Source organism: Coccinella septempunctata, chromosome 1 (assembly GCF_907165205.1).
Source record: "Coccinella septempunctata chromosome 1, icCocSept1.1, whole genome shotgun sequence".
In the NCBI taxonomy this organism is placed as follows: Eukaryota; Metazoa; Arthropoda; class Insecta; order Coleoptera; family Coccinellidae; genus Coccinella; species Coccinella septempunctata.
Window position 1 is genome coordinate 68,664,796 of NC_058189.1, and position 20,755 is coordinate 68,685,550.

The 20,755-nt window shown below is 36.0% G+C and overlaps 1 protein-coding gene across 1 annotated transcript in view; it reads left to right on the forward strand.

The window, feature by feature from the left end:
• The window catches only part of LOC123308331 (FH1/FH2 domain-containing protein 3), a 132,470-nt gene that overhangs the window by 71,770 nt on the left and 39,945 nt on the right, over positions 1-20,755 (forward strand). The window contains exon 3 of the mRNA XM_044890946.1: positions 505-614. Within this exon, the coding sequence (XP_044746881.1) occupies positions 505-614 (110 nt within the window). The remainder of the gene's footprint in view (positions 1-504; positions 615-20,755) is intronic.

Consider the following 20,755-nt stretch of genomic DNA (forward strand, 5'->3'; position numbering starts at 1 on the left):
CATTTTGAGTATGAACCGTCGTCGTCGAGCTGTAATTAACGCAAGGGGTGGAAATACCAAGTATTAAATCACTTATCAGCATTTCAGTATTTTGAAAATTGTTCATTTCTCTTCTTTTACATAAGATTCGGTGAAATTCTGAATTTTTCTCCCATTTAATGTGTCTTGTTTCGTTCAAAACCATCCCGAGAGAACATAAAAAATAAGTTATAAAGTCAATGTAGAGTTTACTTTCATTAAAATTGAGATTTTCAGATTGTTCGTTAATTTTTTTGCGCAGTGTAATCTCGAAAATCAATACCTAAATCCTAAAACATCCCGAAACGAACATAACTCTGATAAATGACACCTCCCATACTTCCACACTTAATAACAATAAATCTAGCTACGGCACGCTTCGCCAGCCTGTCATTTCCTTACCCAGTTCTCCGGTTCAGAGAGCGCGAGAGTGAACGAAAGCATCTTCGTAGAGTTGTATATCATATTGTGTTCTTTCTGTTCCAGCTGGACGATGCCGCCCTGCAGCTGTACAAAGACGGCGACTATGGCTCTTACCTTGACCTCGACGCTTCCATCAGCGAGCAGCAGGAGGAGTTCGAGGGCTTTCAATCAAAGTGAGTACTCTTTGCCGGTAATTAGCTGTGAATCTTCGATGAAATGAAAGAGGGAGAAGTACTCTTAGCTTTTGTGCTACTAACCTATGGTTTGAAGAATATTTGTAAATGAAACATTGCTATGAAACTTTTTTTTACAGGTTTCCTATACTCCATTCACTTTTATTTTAGCACTCGGTTGGCCATGGAAATTTGACACATTTCACTCTGTATAGTACGAAAATGTGGGGTTATGAAGCTTGTCTAAACATTTTTGGGTTTTCAATCAACGCTATATTGCCCGTTCTACGTAGAAGTTTCTGTTGTTACGTATTTTATCACAATGTCGAATGTCTTCGGAAAATATGTGACGAACATAATTGAAGTTTATACAAACTGATTGAAGGCATACCAAATCCAGTTATTTGCATAGAAAATTCAAGAGATCAGTATAATATCATGATATGCACTAGCTTGAGGAGAGTTAATGTTCGTTATATTCTTTGGCTAAACTTTGAATACGTTACATCAGTTGTAGATTTCAAAAATATTAACACGAAGATGAAATGCATATGATGCAGTGGTTGGGAATGGGTATCTCCCGAAGTAATCAACAGATAATTACAAGAATGTTAAATTCTTCAACAAAAATCATCTTGCATCAATATAATTAAAAGGAATTAAAGGAAGTTTTAAGTCAAGATCAACTTGACCTTTGAACAAAAATTGTCACATGAATAAACAATTAACAGGACAACTGGCGCGTATTTGTGGCTGTTCATCATAACACATTGATATAATACATAATAATAATTAGGTATTTATTGGTACCTTAAGACATATACTATGTATAGGACAAGTCAAATGAAAAATAGAAAAATCAATTTCCGGCAACTTATTCAACGACGACATTCATCGAAATTCTTGTATTAAACTTTTCGCATTAATTCACTCAAACATAAATTTCTCAAATACCACCACTTTTTTGGGTCTCCCAATAGAAGGAAATTCTTTGTCATCCTCTTTATTCACAATCTTTCTGATTGTGGAAATATTCAGCTGAAATGTAAGTCGTTTAGATTCAGATGAAACATTATATAAACTCTCTTACATTGAATATGTTCGCTACCGTCTGATGTATTGTGGATTTTAGAGTATCAGGGTAAAACTATTTGAATGAGCGGACCTGAATTCTAAATAGCACTTCCTGAAACCCTGTCTATTTTTTCAATCACTTTCGGCATTTTCGTAATAAAAATTGATATTAGTTGTGGCAACGGCGTTATGACATTAACGACATTTCATGAGTGCCAATCTTACTCCGTTCTAGTTACAAAAACTTGAGAAAATTATTTCATGGCCAACCGACTGCTAAAATAAATGTGAATGGAGTATAGGGATAATGCTCTTTCGATCAAGCTTGACTAAAGTAAGAATGTGAGGGTCCTCTTATTTATAGATAACAAATAATAGATGGAATATTTGCGAAGTGCTTTCTTGACAAAAAATAGTGTTGGTTTTTCATATGAAAGCAATCTTGAATTGCTGAATTATTAGCAATTTTCTGCCCAGATCAGATTTGAGGAATTACACGCCTATAGGATAATCATCATACCTATGTAGGAATTATGTTCTAAACCATCGTTAACTATCATTATAGATCCCTTAGAATTTAAATAGGCATATTCTGAGTTCTCTCGCCATATCCTAGAGATTTAATGAATGAATGGTGCTTCTCATTCACCTCTATGACTAACGTCATGGGTATTCTTGAAAAGCATTCCTGAAATACTCCTAGGTAGGCTAGTCCATTTATGTGTAGTTACGATGAGCGCAAGAAATATCTTTTTGACGATCTTTAAATATAGGTTAGTCTCTATTGCATCTCAGGTAGACGGAATTTTTGGGTGGCAGACAATATCCAATAAAAACAAATTATCGGGTTTTCAAGGTTTAGGTTCGCTAAAAATAGCGATTAATTTATGGTTTTCGGAATTAATTTTTGTATCATATGGACATTCTGCCAAGATTTTTTTATATTTTTATACGTTGTCTAGTGCCAAGCGTTTCCTTTTCATTTTACAACTGATCGTTATTGAACCCTCGTCTTTGTTTACTCTATTTTTATGTTGAATTGGTATTTGTGAATTATTTTTTTATATTGAATCGATGTGGCCGATACTTGAAAATGCATAAATGAACTAAAAAGGGAGGTGGGTGAGGGTTAACAGATTACCTTCATCCACCTGAGGATGCTATTGTGATAGCGAAACACGTGTCGTGGATCAACAATTCAGGTGAAAATAATAGAATTTTGTTTTTAGTGTACTTTTTTTTTAAATAGACGGTAATACACAAAAACCGCCACCTATACGAGTGCAATGGTATAATTTGAGAAGATGAAATCATTGAAATCTCACTCTGGTACTGAGCAGCCAAGATGAACGACTATCTTGAATACTTTCCTCGCTGAACTAGCTTGTATGATGTGTTGCATAAACGAAAGGCGTAAATTTCGCTGTCAGTTATAATATTATTAACATTGGATAAAGACAATCCCACGAGCGGTTCCACTGGGGGGCCCATGGCCCCCCCACAATAGGGAAAGGGCCGAACTTGAAAGAAATATTTTTTTGAATATCGAAAAATGATTTTATTCCTCTTCGAATGAGAATCAGGTTCAAGGTAGTTTTCTTCCAAACAAATAGCTTACATTACGATATGAAGATATACCTGTTCCTTTTATACAGGGTGTCCGGGAAACCGACGTCAATCCAGCACATGGTGATAGCTCAATTCATTTTTTACCAGAATATCAAAATTTGGTTCTAGTGAAAGTGTCTTGGTTTTCGAGATATTAAGGATGAATCAGCCTATTCAACATGATCAAAAATGTTACTCACAAGGTTACTACGGTGTGCTCAGAAAAAAATTTACTCTGGAAACTTTTGTTGAAAACATACAATTTTGAAGATGTTAAAACTGTACTTTAGCCTAGACTAGTTCCATGCGGAAAAAAAAAATTTTGCGTTACCATAGCAACGAACTATAACTCATTAGAAGTGTCAGTGTGAAGTTTGAGGTCAAAAGAGTGAACCAGAGTTACGCAATAAATTGAAAGAGAGAAGATGTCCACCGAAATTGTGAAAATCGAAAAATTGGACTATCGAGCCATCTTCAAGTATTTAAAAGGGTGAAGAGGTAAGCAGATTTACGATCATATGTTTAATACCGTTGGTGATCAATTTCCTTCGTATGCGACCATGAAAAATTGGACTACAAGCTTCAAAAGAGATAAATTTTCCATTGAAGATGATGACCGATCGGGAAGGCCAGTTTCTATGTCAGTGCCCGAAAATATCGATGCAGTTCATGACATGATTTTATCAGACCGTCGAATTGGGCTAAAACGGATATCTGAAGCACTGAATATTTCATACGAACGCGTTCATCATATAGTTCACGTCAATTTGGACATGAGAAAAATTGCTGCAAAATGAATCCCCATATGCTTGTATGTTGACCAAAATCGTGCAAGGGTAGAAGCATCGCGTTCGATCTGTGCTCGATTTGTAAAAGATGTAGACTTCTTACACCGAATTGTTACCAGGGGGGTGAAACTGATGAACTAAAACCAGCAACAAAACACTCTGTGGTCTGAAATTACCTACCAAGATGTCGGCTGGCAGATGTAAACAAGTCTAGCCGTCGTCATGGAGATTTGCATCATTTTGGCAGAGTTGGGTCGGTTAAAGATAACCTATTTCTTTTAGTATGTGCTTGTGTTGTTTTTGGTCAAGATTTACGTCAGTTAGTGCAATAATCTCCAATGAGTTGAGTTATATTTATTTATTCAGTAAGTATTTTAGTTGTTCCTGATATTTTAGAACTTGTTTTAATTACAGTATATTTCTTTTCATGAACCACAATCTTGAGGAGCAAAGCCAAAGGAAGACTGAAGTAACGATTTTGTGATAAAAAAAGTGGTATGGTTCAGTATGTTCCATTCGAAACCTATTATTTTTCAATGTAAATATGTATATCTTATGTATATAGAGTATATCAAAATTTTGGCCGATGTAACTTGAAATTTGACTCTATTCTGTTTGTATTTGTTGTGATCATTGGCTTTGACTAATTAATTTCATCTTAGTAGAGTCAAGAGTCAAGTTTCGCAATAGTCACTCCTTCTTTTTATTATATTTTATGTGCAGTTGTTATTCTTTGAAGCAAATGAAAATCGAGCTTATACAAAAACTTAGCAGCCAACAATATGAGAAGTACATTATAAGAATAAACTAGAGGTGGTTTCAGAATACGTGGAAATAAGCAATACTCAACTACTAATTAAAACAACCATCGACAAGCCACATCCCATTTTGAAATAACATTCAATTCAATCAGAAGAAAATCCACCTAATAAATTTTTTATTTTATTATACTTGTAATAATTCAACTTAAGTTTTTTTATGACTCGGTTTGAAATTGTGAAGATTATTCTTTTTGTTTATCTGAATCTGTTTCATTGGGGTTGGTAGGTTTTTTCGTAACTCTGCCCAAAATATGATAGTCTCGTAGTAGACTTACACTTGTCTTCTTGGAATATTTATCATGTACTTAAAGAATTATTTGATATCTACCCTAAAAAATTTCATTTTAATATCCCATTCTGAAAATTTATTGGAACCTGAATCATTTTCCTGTATATATTTCAGTCATTATCATTGTTATAATTCTTTTCTATTCATGATGTGAATGAAATTCAATAAATTCACTACTTTCGGTAAATCTTGCAGTTTTACTTATCCCCATAACAAAAACATTCAAATTGAAAACAATATAACCTAGTAAAATATACCTGCGAATTCAAATTTCCCGCCAATAACTTTCTTCGAACCTACCGAAATGGCGGCCAATGAAATGTCATCGTGTTGCACTGGTTTTGAACCACGTTTGCACTTCTCTTATATTAATGTTCTGTGATTGTTACTATAGATGTGATTTGGGTACATTTCTACGATCCAGAAATAAAGCAACAATCGATGGAATGGCGACACCCTGGTTCTCCAAGACCTAAGAAGTTTCGTGTCAAAAAATCTGCTGGAAAAGTTCTTGCTTCAGTTTTTTGGGATTGCCATGGACTAAGCATGATGTATTAACTTTTAATCTACAAAAATTGACACGAGGGGGCGTATCGCTTGTTTAGAATTCCGAATAAAATCCATACTATGCGAAGAAACAAGGAGTGAATCGTCATAGCCGACAGAATACGGGGAACTATAGAATGACTGATGGCTAACGGTCCGAAAAGCCGTAGGGAAACCTGTTGCCTCGGCGAGCTCCTGAATTTTTCCGGCTGCCAGAGTCCGGTATTGCGGGACCTATACGTCCCGCATCGTCGGCAACATCAGCCTCGGTCAGATTCGCGGAGTAGAATCTCATCTCACACATCGGGTTGGTTTTTCTAATCCGCTTCCTTTCAATTATCGTCCACGGACGCTGAGTTATGCGAGTCGAAAGACGGTTTTTTTTTGGGGCGTCTCGGTGGTCGCTGACAGGCGAGATGTGACAGGTTTTTTGTGCATCGTCTAGGTGACGGATGAAACGATGGATGCTGGATGGGTAGGGCGTGGAATTCGACATTCTATGCGCTGAGTTATCATAGATCGATCTACCAGATTTCTGTCTTTAAAGCACAACACTACGAAGATATATTGAAAAATTCTCAGCCTACTACAGAACCAAACAAAATTTCAATGTCAAAATATTTGATTACTCAACATATTCTCCTCTTAATTGGATACATTTATTACATCGAACCTGCAACGTCTCTAGATCTTTCATGTTTCTTCTTGCTCTACAAACCAGACCTCCACAGCTTTTATAACCTTCTCGTTGGAAGAAAATTTACGCCCTATTAAACTTTTTTTCAGTTGAGGAAAGGGATGATAGTTGGATGGAGCCAAATAATGGGTGTTCTAGTAATTCAAACCCTAAATCACGAATTTTTGCATGGCAACATGAGATTTGTGTGCAGGGGCGTTGTCGTGCAAAAACAAAACACCTTCGGATAGCTTTCCGCGTCTTTTTTTTTTAATTTTCTTTCGTAGTGTGGTCATTAATGTCGAATAGTAATCTCAGGTTAAAATCAATTATGATTAGTCCATGGCAATCCCAAAAAACTAAAGCAAGAACTTTTCCAACAGATTTTTTGACACGAAATTTCTTAGGTCTTGGAGACCCAAAGTGTCGCCATTCGATCGATTGTTGCTTTGTTTCTGGATCGTAGAAACGTACCCAAGTCACATCTATAGTAACAATTCGGTTTAAGAAGTCTACATCTTCTCCAAATCGAGAACAGATCGAACGCGATGCTTCTACCCTTGCACGCTTTTAGTCAACATACAAACATATGGGGATTCATTTTGCAGCAATTTTTCTCATGTCCAAATTGACGCGAACGATATGATGAACGCGTTCGTATGAAATATTCAGTGCTTCAGATATCCGTTTTAGCCCAATTCGACGGTCTGATAAAATCATGTCATGAACTGCATCGATATTTTCGGGCACTGACACAGAAACTGGCCTTACCGATCGGTCATCATCTTCAATGGAAAATTTACCTCTTTTGAAGCTTGCAGTCCAATTCCAAGATCCACAGATGTGTAGCTAGATATACAACTCTGTTTTAAAGATCCATTGATATGTGGTGTCACAGATTTAGCTTGTTATTCTGAAGGTAATTTTGTTTTTCCAGGAAAAAAGTGTTTCTTTTGACCTCAAGAATGTCTGTTAAAATATTTGAACGAGTCGAAGACTCACCCTGTATATTTGTAACAGTGGGAAAAAAAAGAAAAATCAGTAATGTGTTGGACCTCTACGATGAATTTTGATCTCAGGAACACGTTGAGCTTTCCTCCTAACCTAAAAAGATGGTTGATTTTCTCATGAAGTATGTCATCTCGACTTGTACAGAGCTTTTTTTCAGATAAATAAAGAATGGTGAAAACCGCAGCCTCCTACGATACTTCGTTTTGGTGTTTTACAATTTCGTAAAGTTCTCATAACTTTTTTGTCTTTGAAGTTACAAATCTGAAACTTGAACCTTCTACAGGCACTTTTTTACGTAGAATCCACTGACGACCTCAAAATATTTTTTTCATTTCGAATCATTAGGTGAACTTTTTTTTTCAAATGCAAACTTTTATTGAATTTGTTATTTTTGAATTGAAAAAAAATTTTTCGTCAGTACATTCTACGTATGAAAGTGCTTAAGGAGGTTCAAGTTTTCAGAATCGTCAGAATCTCAATTTTTGTTTATAACTCGAAATCTAAAAATGATAGGCCGATTCCATTCTCAGATTTGGATTAGTCATGAAAAAAGAGATAGAAAATGTGCCATTAGTTTTCTTCTAGCTGCTATAATGCTCGAGATCTTCTCAGTAGACAACGAATTTTGCCCACCCTGTACATCATGCCAATACGCCAAAATCTGTGGAGGATAGGTGAAACTGTATATTCTTCCCTTTCTACAAAAAATCGCGAAACGTTACAGACTATTAACTTCACAATTTCTCTGAGAGTTTTGGCCAGAAATCTCCAGCATCCCTGTATACTACTCTACTCTTTTTAGTACATAAAACTGAGAACGTATATGATTGTTATCTCACAATATGATTGGAAAACATCGACCAAAGATGTACTTGATTATAACCTCCATTATACAAATGGCCCCAACTGAAATAATCGAGGTTCTCTGGTTAAATTGATATTCAACCGTTTTACGATCATGGTTTCAGCCCTTTGAGTGAAGGAACTGATGCGCAAACAATAACTGTTCAAATTACGCAAGATTTACCATCTGACTCTTCGCTACGAGGCCTAAAAAGAGCTATTAAAGATACGCTAATGATTCTCTGTGGCAGTTAACGGTAATAATCATTCTAAAGCCACGAACGTCGACCACAACCAACCGGACGACAAGCCCGCGTACAGAAAAAAAAAAACAAACGGATAAGATTCCTAACAGAAATCCATCCGTGGAGCGACGTTAACGAATTGTCTGTTTGCCCATAACTGTGCCGAGTGTTAAATAATTGCCAATCATAATAAATTTCAATCAGAACCAACAACACTGGCCGGTTGATAGGATAATCTGTGGCCACTGACAACGATGGAAATTATTTCTTTATACAGCCTCGTTTGTATTGACAAATTGGAGATGCTGCAATTGAGCGAAGATGATTTATCGGATTTTATGATACGGTTTTCTTCGCTGTTAACAGATACGAATTGGCACAAATTGGCGGTAGGTCAAATACGATCGTTTCCGCTTAATGTAACACGAGAGAAGTCAAAATAATTTCAGAAACTTCGAGAAAGAACGCAGGTTTAAGAAATGCAAGCAAATCCTGATGATGGCATGACAACCTGAATCTGTTGTCTATGGTTGAATGAATACTTATGTCAAATGTGATAAAATGGATAAAACTTCAATGTTTGACATCGAGCATTCATAGAATGTTGGTTTTTGTTTCCCCAGGGTAATTTCGAATGAAATGATTTGAAATAAATAGAAAATTAGCTTTATTTGTATACAGTTTGAGACTTTGAGGCGCGTTTGCACCAAATCCCCCATAAAAGGAGTACTTAACTAAGCCTCGTTTAAAGTTAATGGACGCTTAATTTTATTCCCAGTTGCACGACTGTGGCTCAACAGAATCTTAAGTAAGGGGCCCTTAAGTTTTGATATCTAGTGATATTTCAGTTTTTCATTTTGATGCAACTTCATTCTAGTCCAATAAAGCCTTTTCATTGGTTGGCCGGTTGCCGATGATCGTTGTCATTTCATTAACCTAACTTTATTGTCCTGTCAGTCAGTGTCAAGGATATTATTATAATATTATCAAAGAGTAACAACTTTTTGTTGCTGAATTAGCATTATTATTGGACTAGGATGAAGGAACCTTCATTTCCAACATTTCACTTAATTGTAGTTAGATCACTTTTCCTTTGAGCCACTCAAATAGGTGTCATACCTAAAATCTGAGACCAATTCTGATTGTCTGAGCCCATACGACAATTATTGGCATCCACCTTTCCTAATCCTAGGAATCAAAATAACCGAAATTCCTGTTTTGCATCAGATTCGAGTTAGCAATAGGATGAATGCCAGATCTTCTAAAATAAAAAACAAAGTGTTATTTCATAGAGTGCGGGTTATTTCAGTTTCATGATCGTTTCAAAACCACTACCGTGCATGCATGTGTAACCAGTGTAACAGTTGGTTACAATGAATTTTCTTGGGTACGGGAACCGATACGAAAAATCATCTATTGTTATTTCGGACAGTTCAAACTCAATGTCGAGAAAAACATTTTCAATGCCATCTCAATGAACTCATGAACCACAAAATCCATCAGGAAGTTTTTTCGAATCAGATTGGGATTCGTTCGAAATTTTCGAACAATGGCTTTGCTAATTTTCGGGTTACAGAATTGAGTAGTGGAATACGAAACTCCATGAGTCTAGCTCAAGTAGGGGGAGTCGGCTTCAAAAAATGAAAATTGGATAATAGAAATACATAAATACAAAAAAATATACAAAGGTTCAAAAGAGTGAAAACATCTCGGAAGAAAGGGAGAGTGACACTGAAATAGAAAATATGTATTTCATACGCTGATACATCTGATGATGAAAACCTTGACATAGACAATCGTTGGTCATTGGAAATTGTTTTCTTTCAATGTTTCTCCTGACAAACAAACTTATGGTCAAGTCTCGCTCGTCCCCTGTTCAACGTTCCCATGGGTTAGGTAGACATGCGCCAATTTTAGGTTCGTAAAAAAGAATTGCTGTACTCAAAATGTTCATCTCACCATCACTCTACTATTACACAGGCCAACACACATTTTGGTGCCTGCGATTTTTTAACTGTTCCTGTGTAATTTTTGGATGCAGAATGTAAAAAAGTTCTCAGATTTTGTCTATCAGATCTAGTTTTTGAGATTTTTAAAAAAAATTGTGTATATAATTTACGTTATAACTGTTATAATATATAATATTACTATTGACAGTTAAAAAAAACAAAGATACAAGGATTTAAGTATTTATTGCAAAAACTTAATTTACATAATTACATTAGTCACTAATCACATAAAAATTTTCTAGAATGGAGTTTACTAGGGCAGTCTCGCTGAAGGCTCCAGCAGTAGTCCGCCATCATGTGGCTATCCCTTCATCCTTGATAACGATCTTCCATAGTTTTAATATCCTGATGGAATCTTTCCCCCTGTTCTTCACTACAATCACCTAAGTTTTCTGGAAAACGATCTAGGTGGCTGTGGAGGTAGTGAACTTTTATACTCATGTTACAGCCGAGAATATTAAAATTTGAAAGCATAGTTTCCACTAAGTCTACGTAATTCTCTGCTTTATGATTGCCAAGAAAATTTTGTACTACTTGAACAAATGAACTCCAAGCGTTAGATTCAGTCTCGTTTATTGATGTTGTGAATTGTGAATCTTTAACAAGTTGCCTTATTTGAGGACCATCAAATATACCAGCTTTTAGTTTTTCCGTGGTAATGCCAGGAAATTTACGTGACAAATACCCAAAACAATTTCCATCTCGATTTAAAGCCTTCACAAATTGCTTCATTAGGCCTCGCTTGATATGCAAGGGCGGAAGTAAGATTTTTTCTCTTGAAACCAAAGGTTCGTTGATCACGTTTTGTATTCCTTGAATCATGACATCTCTTGAAGGCCAATTTTTGTTAACCCAGTGCTCATTTTTAGCTCTGCTGTCCCAAAGGCACAAAAAACAAGGATATTTTGTATAACCACTCTGCTGCCCAAGGAGGAAGTTAATCATTTTTAAATCAACACAAATTGACCACTGATGTTCTTCGTATTTAATTTTTCTCAAAACTAATGCCATTGTTTCATATTCTTCCTTCATGGTCGTAGAATGACCAATAGGAATTGAGCCATATTTGTTACCGTTATGTAAAAGAACCAAATTTTTTTTTCATTTTGTTGGCCTGTGTTATCTATCGTTACCTATTTGGGCATGATATCTTCACGCAAAAAATGAGTTGCTACCATTTACAGATACAACTTAGTGGCTTCAGTGTGAAAAGGGGTTCAACTCTCCGATCCTTTCAAAATTTTTTCGTAATTCACTGCAGGTTTTTTATGCAGCTTGCATTTACAGTGATGCTTGTTGCATGTACAGTGATGTTATACTCTTTGACTGTTCACAGAATCCTTTTTTATGAGGGCGCTCCCATACCTCGCTTTTTCAAGTCGGTGCCAACTAGACTTACACACGAATATTACTCATATCATTCTCTCTGAATCCTGGGATTTATTATTAGCGACACAGATTTCACCACCTGCAATAAACTCGGAATGTTTGTTGTTAGTATAACGCTCGCGATATTCGAACAAACGACACGGCTATTCGTGGGGCCCCGTAGATTTGGGTCGAAGTACGAAAAAAAAATTGTGGCTTACCGACGGAGAGAATATGGGATTCCTGGTCGAGGACTGTCTGGGCTACCGAATCAGGTTGGTTTTTGTGAATTTGATAGGAATTACTCCAGAATGTTTGTATATTTCGCCAAGTTATGTGTTTCTTATTTAATTGTTAGTTTTTTATGGATATTTGATATTTATTTCTTTTTTTATGCAAACAGTGTGTTTATCACTACCAGTATGTCTTGATTTCTCAATTAAATCTATAAGGTTCGAGTATAAATACAAAAATTCGTGAAAATTTCATCTTTTCCCAAAGAATCTGCAATATACGATAAATTATTAATTTTACAGCCCCTGTATCTCTAGAACCATCCACAGATTTCCATGTGACATGGGACCATTTTTGTACTCATTCCAATGTAAATGTTAGTCTTCTACTTGAACATATTTCTACAGAAGATTCATGAGGTCAAAAGAAACATTTTGTCTATTCACCTTATACCTCATAAACGATTCTATCAAATGGAATGATTTCCGGAATATACTTTTTCATTGATTTGATAAATCTTCTCGGAATACATCATTCCACCCACAACTTCCTGTTTCTTCATTTTAACCATTATATACCATAAAAATACCAGAAATCCAAAGATCCCAACTCTTAAAAGAAGGTGCAATGCTCACTAATGAATACTCGAACATTCTGGAAAATAAAAGTATTCTTCATATTTTCTCGAATAATTCGCAGTTTTCGAGTAATTCGAAAAATTGGGTACTTAGGCAGAGAATGTCTCTGTTTCAAAGATTCACAGATGTTTGTGGAATGGATTCAGCTTCTTTTTCTGAAAGGAAGTTTGTTTTTTCATTGGTGGCATAGATCATTATGAAAACTTAAAAGGGCTACATTTTTTGATCTAGGTCGAATCAAAAAGGATGTAAATGGAAAAAATGTGTCTTTAGACCTCATGAATATACTGTTGAAAGATATGTAAGTCGAAGACGTAATTTTTGAAATATTTAAGAAAAAGTGAAAAAAACTACCTCCTGCATGTGAAACCAATATGTATTATAGTTTATGGAGAGAAGAGAGAAGAACGATTGCCGTACTAGAAATGTAACTCCAAAAACTGGTAAAATAGGAGTCGCTGCTATCGCTTGGTTGTTCGATAAGGGTTGGGGATTTAAGCGTCAATTTGAAATGAACAGCCACAGAACACTAATGTATACAGCCTTCATTTTATTTTAGGTTATGTGTCATCGTAGTTTTTTCTGATGATTTTTCAAATACGTTCCTTCAAATCTATAATGAATGTACAAATTTTCTGATTTATATGCAATAAAATAAATAATTCACTGGGGGTACTAAGTAATCAGCTTTATTCATTCATATTAAATGTCTAAAACAATGAAATTCAAAAGGAATCACTGATCAAAAAATGATACCTACATAATATGTTCATCATTGTTTATTGAAAACAGGATATGTTAGTTGGTTTAATGTAATCTTCAAAATTATGTACATTCGCAGTGAGGAGTAACACATATCAAGACAACAAAAGGTAGCAATCTCAGGTTGATCACTTTTTAGAGTAGATTCTATTTCCAATACTCAGCTGAGAACCGTTTTAAACCATATATTATGTTATGCCAACAAAATTTTTCAAGAATATCCACTTCTGAACCATCTAGTTTTATAGATTAGATATTCTTATTCAGAAAAGTCCACTTCTCACGAGGGATGAAAATTTCGATTTCGTTTATAATGAATCCATCATCTTTTTTGATATCTTCATCGCAAAAGTGCTCTTGACACACAAATTGATTCCGAGTCGATTCTTGAGGTAGGGTTTTTTTCCAATTTTCTCTCAAAAATGCACTCTGAACTTCTATCTCTTCTCCTTTTATTTCCGATGCCAAACCACTCTCACACTAGCGCACGCTTCAACATTTCACCATGGTCATATGTTGTTCTCTTATCAGAAAGCGAAAATGATTATATTCTAATCATCTGTCACCAGGAAGACAGTTTACTCAGCCAACTTCAACTAGTTTAAATCAAAATTTCGCCCTCCCGTGATCGCCAGCGCTGCTATTGGCAAAAATAATAAAATATGAACTACCTATTGGTACATACTTTAGGGGACAAATAATCTGTGGTCTCGAAGCAGCGATCGTTCTCCTTCTCATTACTCTCTATCATCGTTGATGCAACAATATTAATCATCGTTCGTCAAGCTCAAAGTGATTTCTGGATGATCCAAATGAAAAAAATTGAATTGAAATAGTTTCCTAGGAATGAACATGAAACAGCATCTCCGGGATAGGGTGATATTTCCATCAAAATCATATGGGAACCTTGCGAAATGATACAATCGAACAATTGGTAGATTCGTGAATTCGAAGGTCAATGTTCTGAAGATCAAGGCTGCCCAGCTGGTCCTGAACTTGTTAATTTCCTCTGAATAATAGCTTCTGCCATTCATCAATCATACTTTCGATCAGTAATGGATGCCATGTCCTATTGCTTTGCTGATGAGAGCAGGAAACATCAATTGATAAAGGAAAGTTGTCCAGAGAATGATCGAATCATTTGGCAAAATAAATCCGCTCCTCAAAAAAAAAAAAAAGATAATTACAGACATGAAAGTTACCACTCAATACCCTCGGGGGTGAAAATCCTCCATTTAGTAACATTTTGACGATATATGTTAGATACTCAAGGTTCGAATGGAACTTTCTTCAAGAAAAGGAAGAATTTCGTTAATAACTCACAAAGAGTCCATTTTAAAATATTCATTCGAAAACCCAATTCAAACCTATAGATTTTTTCTTCCTTGCACACCAGTTATAATCAGTGTAACCACCTTAAAATGTTATTCCAGTTCTCTCGTTTCCATTCATTCATGATTTCTGAACGCAGAAAAAACAACGGTAGACTCGTTTACTTTCACTGAAGGAGACGGGCATTTTTGAAAGAAAATCTAGAGCCTGTACATCTTCCGAGCAAAAACAAGATTACAGCCAGGCTCGTTAAGCGGTACAACTGGTCGGTCTTTAATTACATTAACGGTGATTGTCAGGATGAGTCCTGATCGCAACTAACAACAAATTCGCTGGATATGTAGATGGTCAATTGGTTATTCTAATTGCGTACGAAGATGTGCTTCCTGCCAGTGTATTTCTCAGTGGCGGATCTGCCTTAAGTCCAAGTAGGCCAGATATTAGCACATCGTGACAAAAAATTCCCTGATGATACTGAGAAATAATTCAAATATAGAATGAGTGAAAATAATTCGACTAAATTCAACATTCTACAAGGCCAAGAGCCCGTGGCGGCCATGGCTGCCACTGGGAATTGCACTCCAGAGAGTCCTTCAATGGGAACTCGAAAATGAAAAATGGAAAAACGAAAAAAATATTTTCCATCAGAGATGTCAGATATTGGGAAGTTCGGTATGGAAATATAGGTTGTCGAACACGCTGAATCTATTGCAAGCAATTTCGAGAGCCTTAGAGCCTACATCCTTCGATTAGATTCTCATTTTGAAAATGGCATTTTTCAAACATTTCAATCTGTGGTATCTTCTGTTATATACCTACTATTCAATTGAGATCTCCGGTTCCTTAATCGGATTTGCCAAGGCTCCTACGAAGGCACAAAAAATCGATTTCGAAAATCTCGATTTTTTGGGTCAAAAATGAGCAAGGGGTTAGAGACCCCCCTAAAATGACCTATTTGCAACTCTGTCTAGGATATGGAGTGCATTGAAGATGTTTTGAAGATTCTGGAATACCAAACAGTCGATGATTCAATAGAGAATAGCACTCCAGAGAACTATTCGAAGTCAACTCGAAAATGAAAAGTGGAAAAACAAAAAAAAAATATTTTCTCCTGAACAGTGCCAGATATTTTAAATTGTCGTAGGAAAATATAGGTTTTCGAATGCGCTAAATCTATTGCGAGCAATTTCGTGAACCTACCTCCTTTCGTTTAGATTGTCATCTTTGAAATAGCATTTTCAAAAATTGCAAATTTCACTTGAGAATTCGTCAAGACCGAATGGTTGTGCCGGAGTGGATGAAATCTTGAAATTTATAACAAGAAGAGTTGCTCTTTCAGAATATGTATCACATTTAGATCTACGATGATTTTCCTGGAAGATTTGTGACTCGAAATTTGACCTTCGAAAAATTCCCAAAAAGATGGGGTCATTTAAAACTTCCTCAAGACCGAACGGTTGTGTCGAGGTGGATGAAATTCTCAGATTTATTACTAGAAGAGTTGTTCTTTCAGAATATGTATCACATTCAGATCTGCGCATCTGCTGTTATATGCGTGTGATCAAATTGGGATTTCAATAATCAGCGTTGTCTATTCTTCCACCTAACACAAAAGCTCGTAAATCTCGATTTTTTGATCAAAAATGAGCGAAGGGTTAGTAATAAACACAAGCACAGGGAAAATATTAATACCAAAACTTCAACCTCTAGGGCTTGAAGCTAGAGCCTAGTCTATGCCATATCTAGTGGATAATAGAAGGCGTAGCTGAGCCTTCAATTGATTCGTTCGCTTTTTGACCCCGTCCACAAATTGATCGAGATACATCAGATAAGAGATACGATCGAAAATTAACATTCATCGCGAACCGCTATTTCTCTTTCGCAGACTCATCGTCTATCGCTCCAATTTTTTCCCTCCGTTCTTGGCACTTTTTCCTAGCCTTAATGAATTATTTCTAGGCGATCTTATCGGCCGATGAAGAGCGTTCGCGTAATGGTGGGATAGTTTTCTTGCGGTTGACATTTTTATGCTACATTATTGTAATTTCCAACCGTTAAGTACCGTTTCATGAAACTAGTCGCAGGATACAGTCAAATCATACTTTATTGCCGGTTTAAAGCTGCTTGATCGTGTGAATATTTCGCGATATGCAGATGAGAACTGTTGGGATTTTGGTTCAGTGTTTCCTATGGTGACACTTTGGAATCAAATACGAAAAAACTGGTAGACACTCATGAAACCCGTCAAAAATATGGGGTCAGTTAAAACTTCCTCAAGATCGAACGGTTCTGCCGAAATGGGTGAAATTCTCAGATTCATTACTAGAAGAGTTGCTCTTTCAGAATATGTATCACATTTAGATCTACTATAATTTTCCTGGAAGATACGCGACTCGAAAGTTGACCTTCGAAAAATTGTCAAAAAGATGGGGTCAGTTAAAACTTCCTCAAGACCAAAGAGTTCTGCCGCGATAGATGAAATTCTCAGATTTATTACAAGAAGAGTGGCTTTTTCAGAATATGTATCACATTTAAATCTACGATAATTTTCCTGGCAGATATGCGACTCCAGAGTTGACCTTCGAAAAATTCCAAAAAAGATGGTGTCAGATGGGGAATTTCGAGACTTATTACGAGAAGTGTTTCTCTTTCAGAATATACACTGCGAAAAAAAAATTAACGCACATTCTGAAAATCTCAATTTTAATGAAATTTAACTCTACATTGACTTTATAACTTATTTTTTATGTTCTCTCGGGAAGGTTTTGAACGAAACAAGACACATTAAATGGAAGAAAAATTCAGGATTTCACCGAATCTTATGTGAAAGAAGAGAAATGAACAATGTTCAAAATACTGAAATGCTGATAAGTGATTTAATACTTGGTATTTCAACCCCTTGCGTTAATTACAGCTTGGCAACGACGGTTCATACTCAAAATGAGTGATCTTAAAATGTTCTGATCTAATCCTTCCCAGATTTCTCCGAGTTGGATTCCTGAGTCATTAAGAGTAGCTGGATGATTTTCTGAACTTCTCAGCCTTCTATCGAGGTTGTCCCAAACCTGCTCAATAGGATTGAGATATGGACTTCTTGCTGGCCATTCCATTCGAGAGACTTCAACCTCTTCAAGGTACTCCTGAACGATGGGCGCACGATGGGGTCTGGCATTATCGTCCATAAAAATAAAATTTTCACCAATGTATGGGCCAAATGGCACTACATGCTCTTCAAGAATGTTCCTTATATACTTATCAGCATTCATAGCTCCATTATCAACAACCACTAGGTCTGTGCGAGCAGTCACAGATATTCCACCCCATACCATGATCGATCCTGCCCCGAAACCAGTAGTATTCAGGAAATTGCACTGAGCATATCTTTCATGTGGACGTCTGTATACAAGGGAACGTCGATCACAATGGTAGAGGCAGAATCTAGACTCATCTGTGAAGAGAACTCTTTCCCAATCGGCCGCTTCCCAATGGATATGCTCTCTCGCAAAATCCAAACCCGCCCTTCGATGGGCTGTGGTAAGAGCTAGGTCTCTTGCCGCGACACGAGGCCTTAAATCATATTCTCTGAGGCGATTACTTATTGTCTGAGTGCTAATTTGCACCTCATGAGTTTGCTCAAGCTTAATTTGAAGCAGGCGAGCGGTTGCAAACCGTTGTCTCAACGAAGAAACTCTCAAGTAACGTTCTTGAATGGCAGTTGTTACCCGTGGTCTACCCTGTCCTGGTCTTCGGACATTCATACCTGTCTCCCTGAATCACTGCAACATTCTGGACACACTTGTATGGGAAACTCCAAACCTTTCTGCAATTCTTGTGCATGTCCAACCTTCTTCTCGCAAAACTACCGCTTGGGCACATTCCTCTTGAGTCAAATTGCGTGTTTCGCGTTGCATAGCGATCGAGTGTACAAAATCAAACGAAAGAAAAACTATTGATCACTAGAATTGATCGAGAACAACTGATTTTAAAATAGAGCCAATACATTCAAAATCTGATAATATCATCTTTTTTTATTCCTGCTGGGAAAAAACATCTGTATTGAAGAACACCGTTGAAAGTAGATAACATATGCATGCATAATTCTGATAAAAATAATTATCATTGAAAACAGCTTCAGTTGTAGAATAAATTTGAGATTTCCATAATGTGCGTTTCACTAGCTGTTTTCCTAGCTACCAAGGTATCTAGGCTCCTTAGAGCTTGGAGAACCAGTTGGGTCCTGTGTGTAGATAGTATCGAAAAAATCATTCTTATCCGAACAATGATGCAGCCTTCCCATGGTAAATTGCAGGGACCGCTCGTGAAATCATAATTGGATGCATATCGAATCAGCTATACGCCCCCACCTCATTAAGCCAACTCTGATACCTCGCTTTCTTCCCTTTCACACTTTTGATTTCTAATCGCCGAAAACGAAACTCATTGTGGCCTGTTTTTCCCACCGAATCTCGATTATTTGACATTCGCATGGGCGTTCATAAAACGCTAATTGAAAGCTCGTTTATTACTTACAAGATGAAGTTTACATCCTTTACGAGTCGGTGAGAATCTGAATGCGCAAAGATCGCTTACGATTTTCAATGCGATAAAAAACTGGTCCAATTTCACTTTCGCGCACTTCCTTGGGAATATTTTTTTGGTATATCCTCTTGTCATACACGAAATGAACGTGTTTTGAATTATTTCGGCGTTGTTGATCGGAGCTTTCTGAACAGCTGATTCAAATGTTTAGTATTCGGGGAAATGGTGACTATGAAAATGAAATATAAAGTTTTTTCAGTTTCTCTGAGATAGAATTTCAAAAAAATCCGAATTTCTCAGAAATTTTACTTTGTTTTTTATTGTAGTGTAACTTTAACTCAAACTGTCTCATTCATGGTTTATTATTTACAATGTTTTTGAAATATTTCCCTTGACTATTTCAAAATTTTGTTTTTTCAGAATTGTAAATACATATTATCATCTCTTTATTCTATTTCTTAACAAAATATAAATAACTGAGACTGCTACCTGATAAACACACATATAGTGTACAGGATAAGTCTTGACTCGTTTGAATATTTAAACAAGAGATTCTTGAGGACACAAGAAACACTTTTTTCCTATACCATTTTTTCCAATTTGGCCCTGATAAAAAGATATAGATAAGTTTCCATAATGAGCTGTGCCACACCTGGAAAAACAAAATTACCTTCTGAATAACTAGCTAAAACTGTAACAATACACATCTGTGGACCTTTTATGAAGAGTTTTATTCAGCCAATGTCCAAAGTAAAAAAATTTTCGAATTTCACAGATATTTTATTTTTTATTTAGATAAAATTAATAGAAAACGCATTGTATGAGAAAATATGAAGAATACTTTTATTTCACAAAACGTTCAAATGTTCATTATATATCTACAAATTTAGTTTCAAGAGTTGAATTCTTTGAATCTTTGGTATTTTTATGGTACGTATAGTTATAATGAGAAAACTGGAAGACGTGGGTGATATCTTGTGTTAGAAAATTTGTGAGATAGAACTAAAAATATCATTTTTATAGTTTTACAACAGTGTGTATCTTTTAAACCGTTCCGATTCGGAAAAAATGGTGAAGGAAAAAATTATTTTTTTTTTAACCCAAGAATCTACTGTTGAAATAATTGTACGGATCAAAGACTTACCATGTATATACTGGGTGATTCGAAATCCGAGGCGAAAAATTAAGGAAGCTGTACAGACTGATATTATTTCCGATGAAAAGTTCAAAAGAAACTTATTGTATATAGCTTCGTTTTTGAGATATAAGTCTCTGCGTGTCATCAATTCTCAACTTCAAAACATAATAACGTGCGTTCAAAAAAATTCGTCGTCAAGTCGGCTATGGAATTTTGAAAG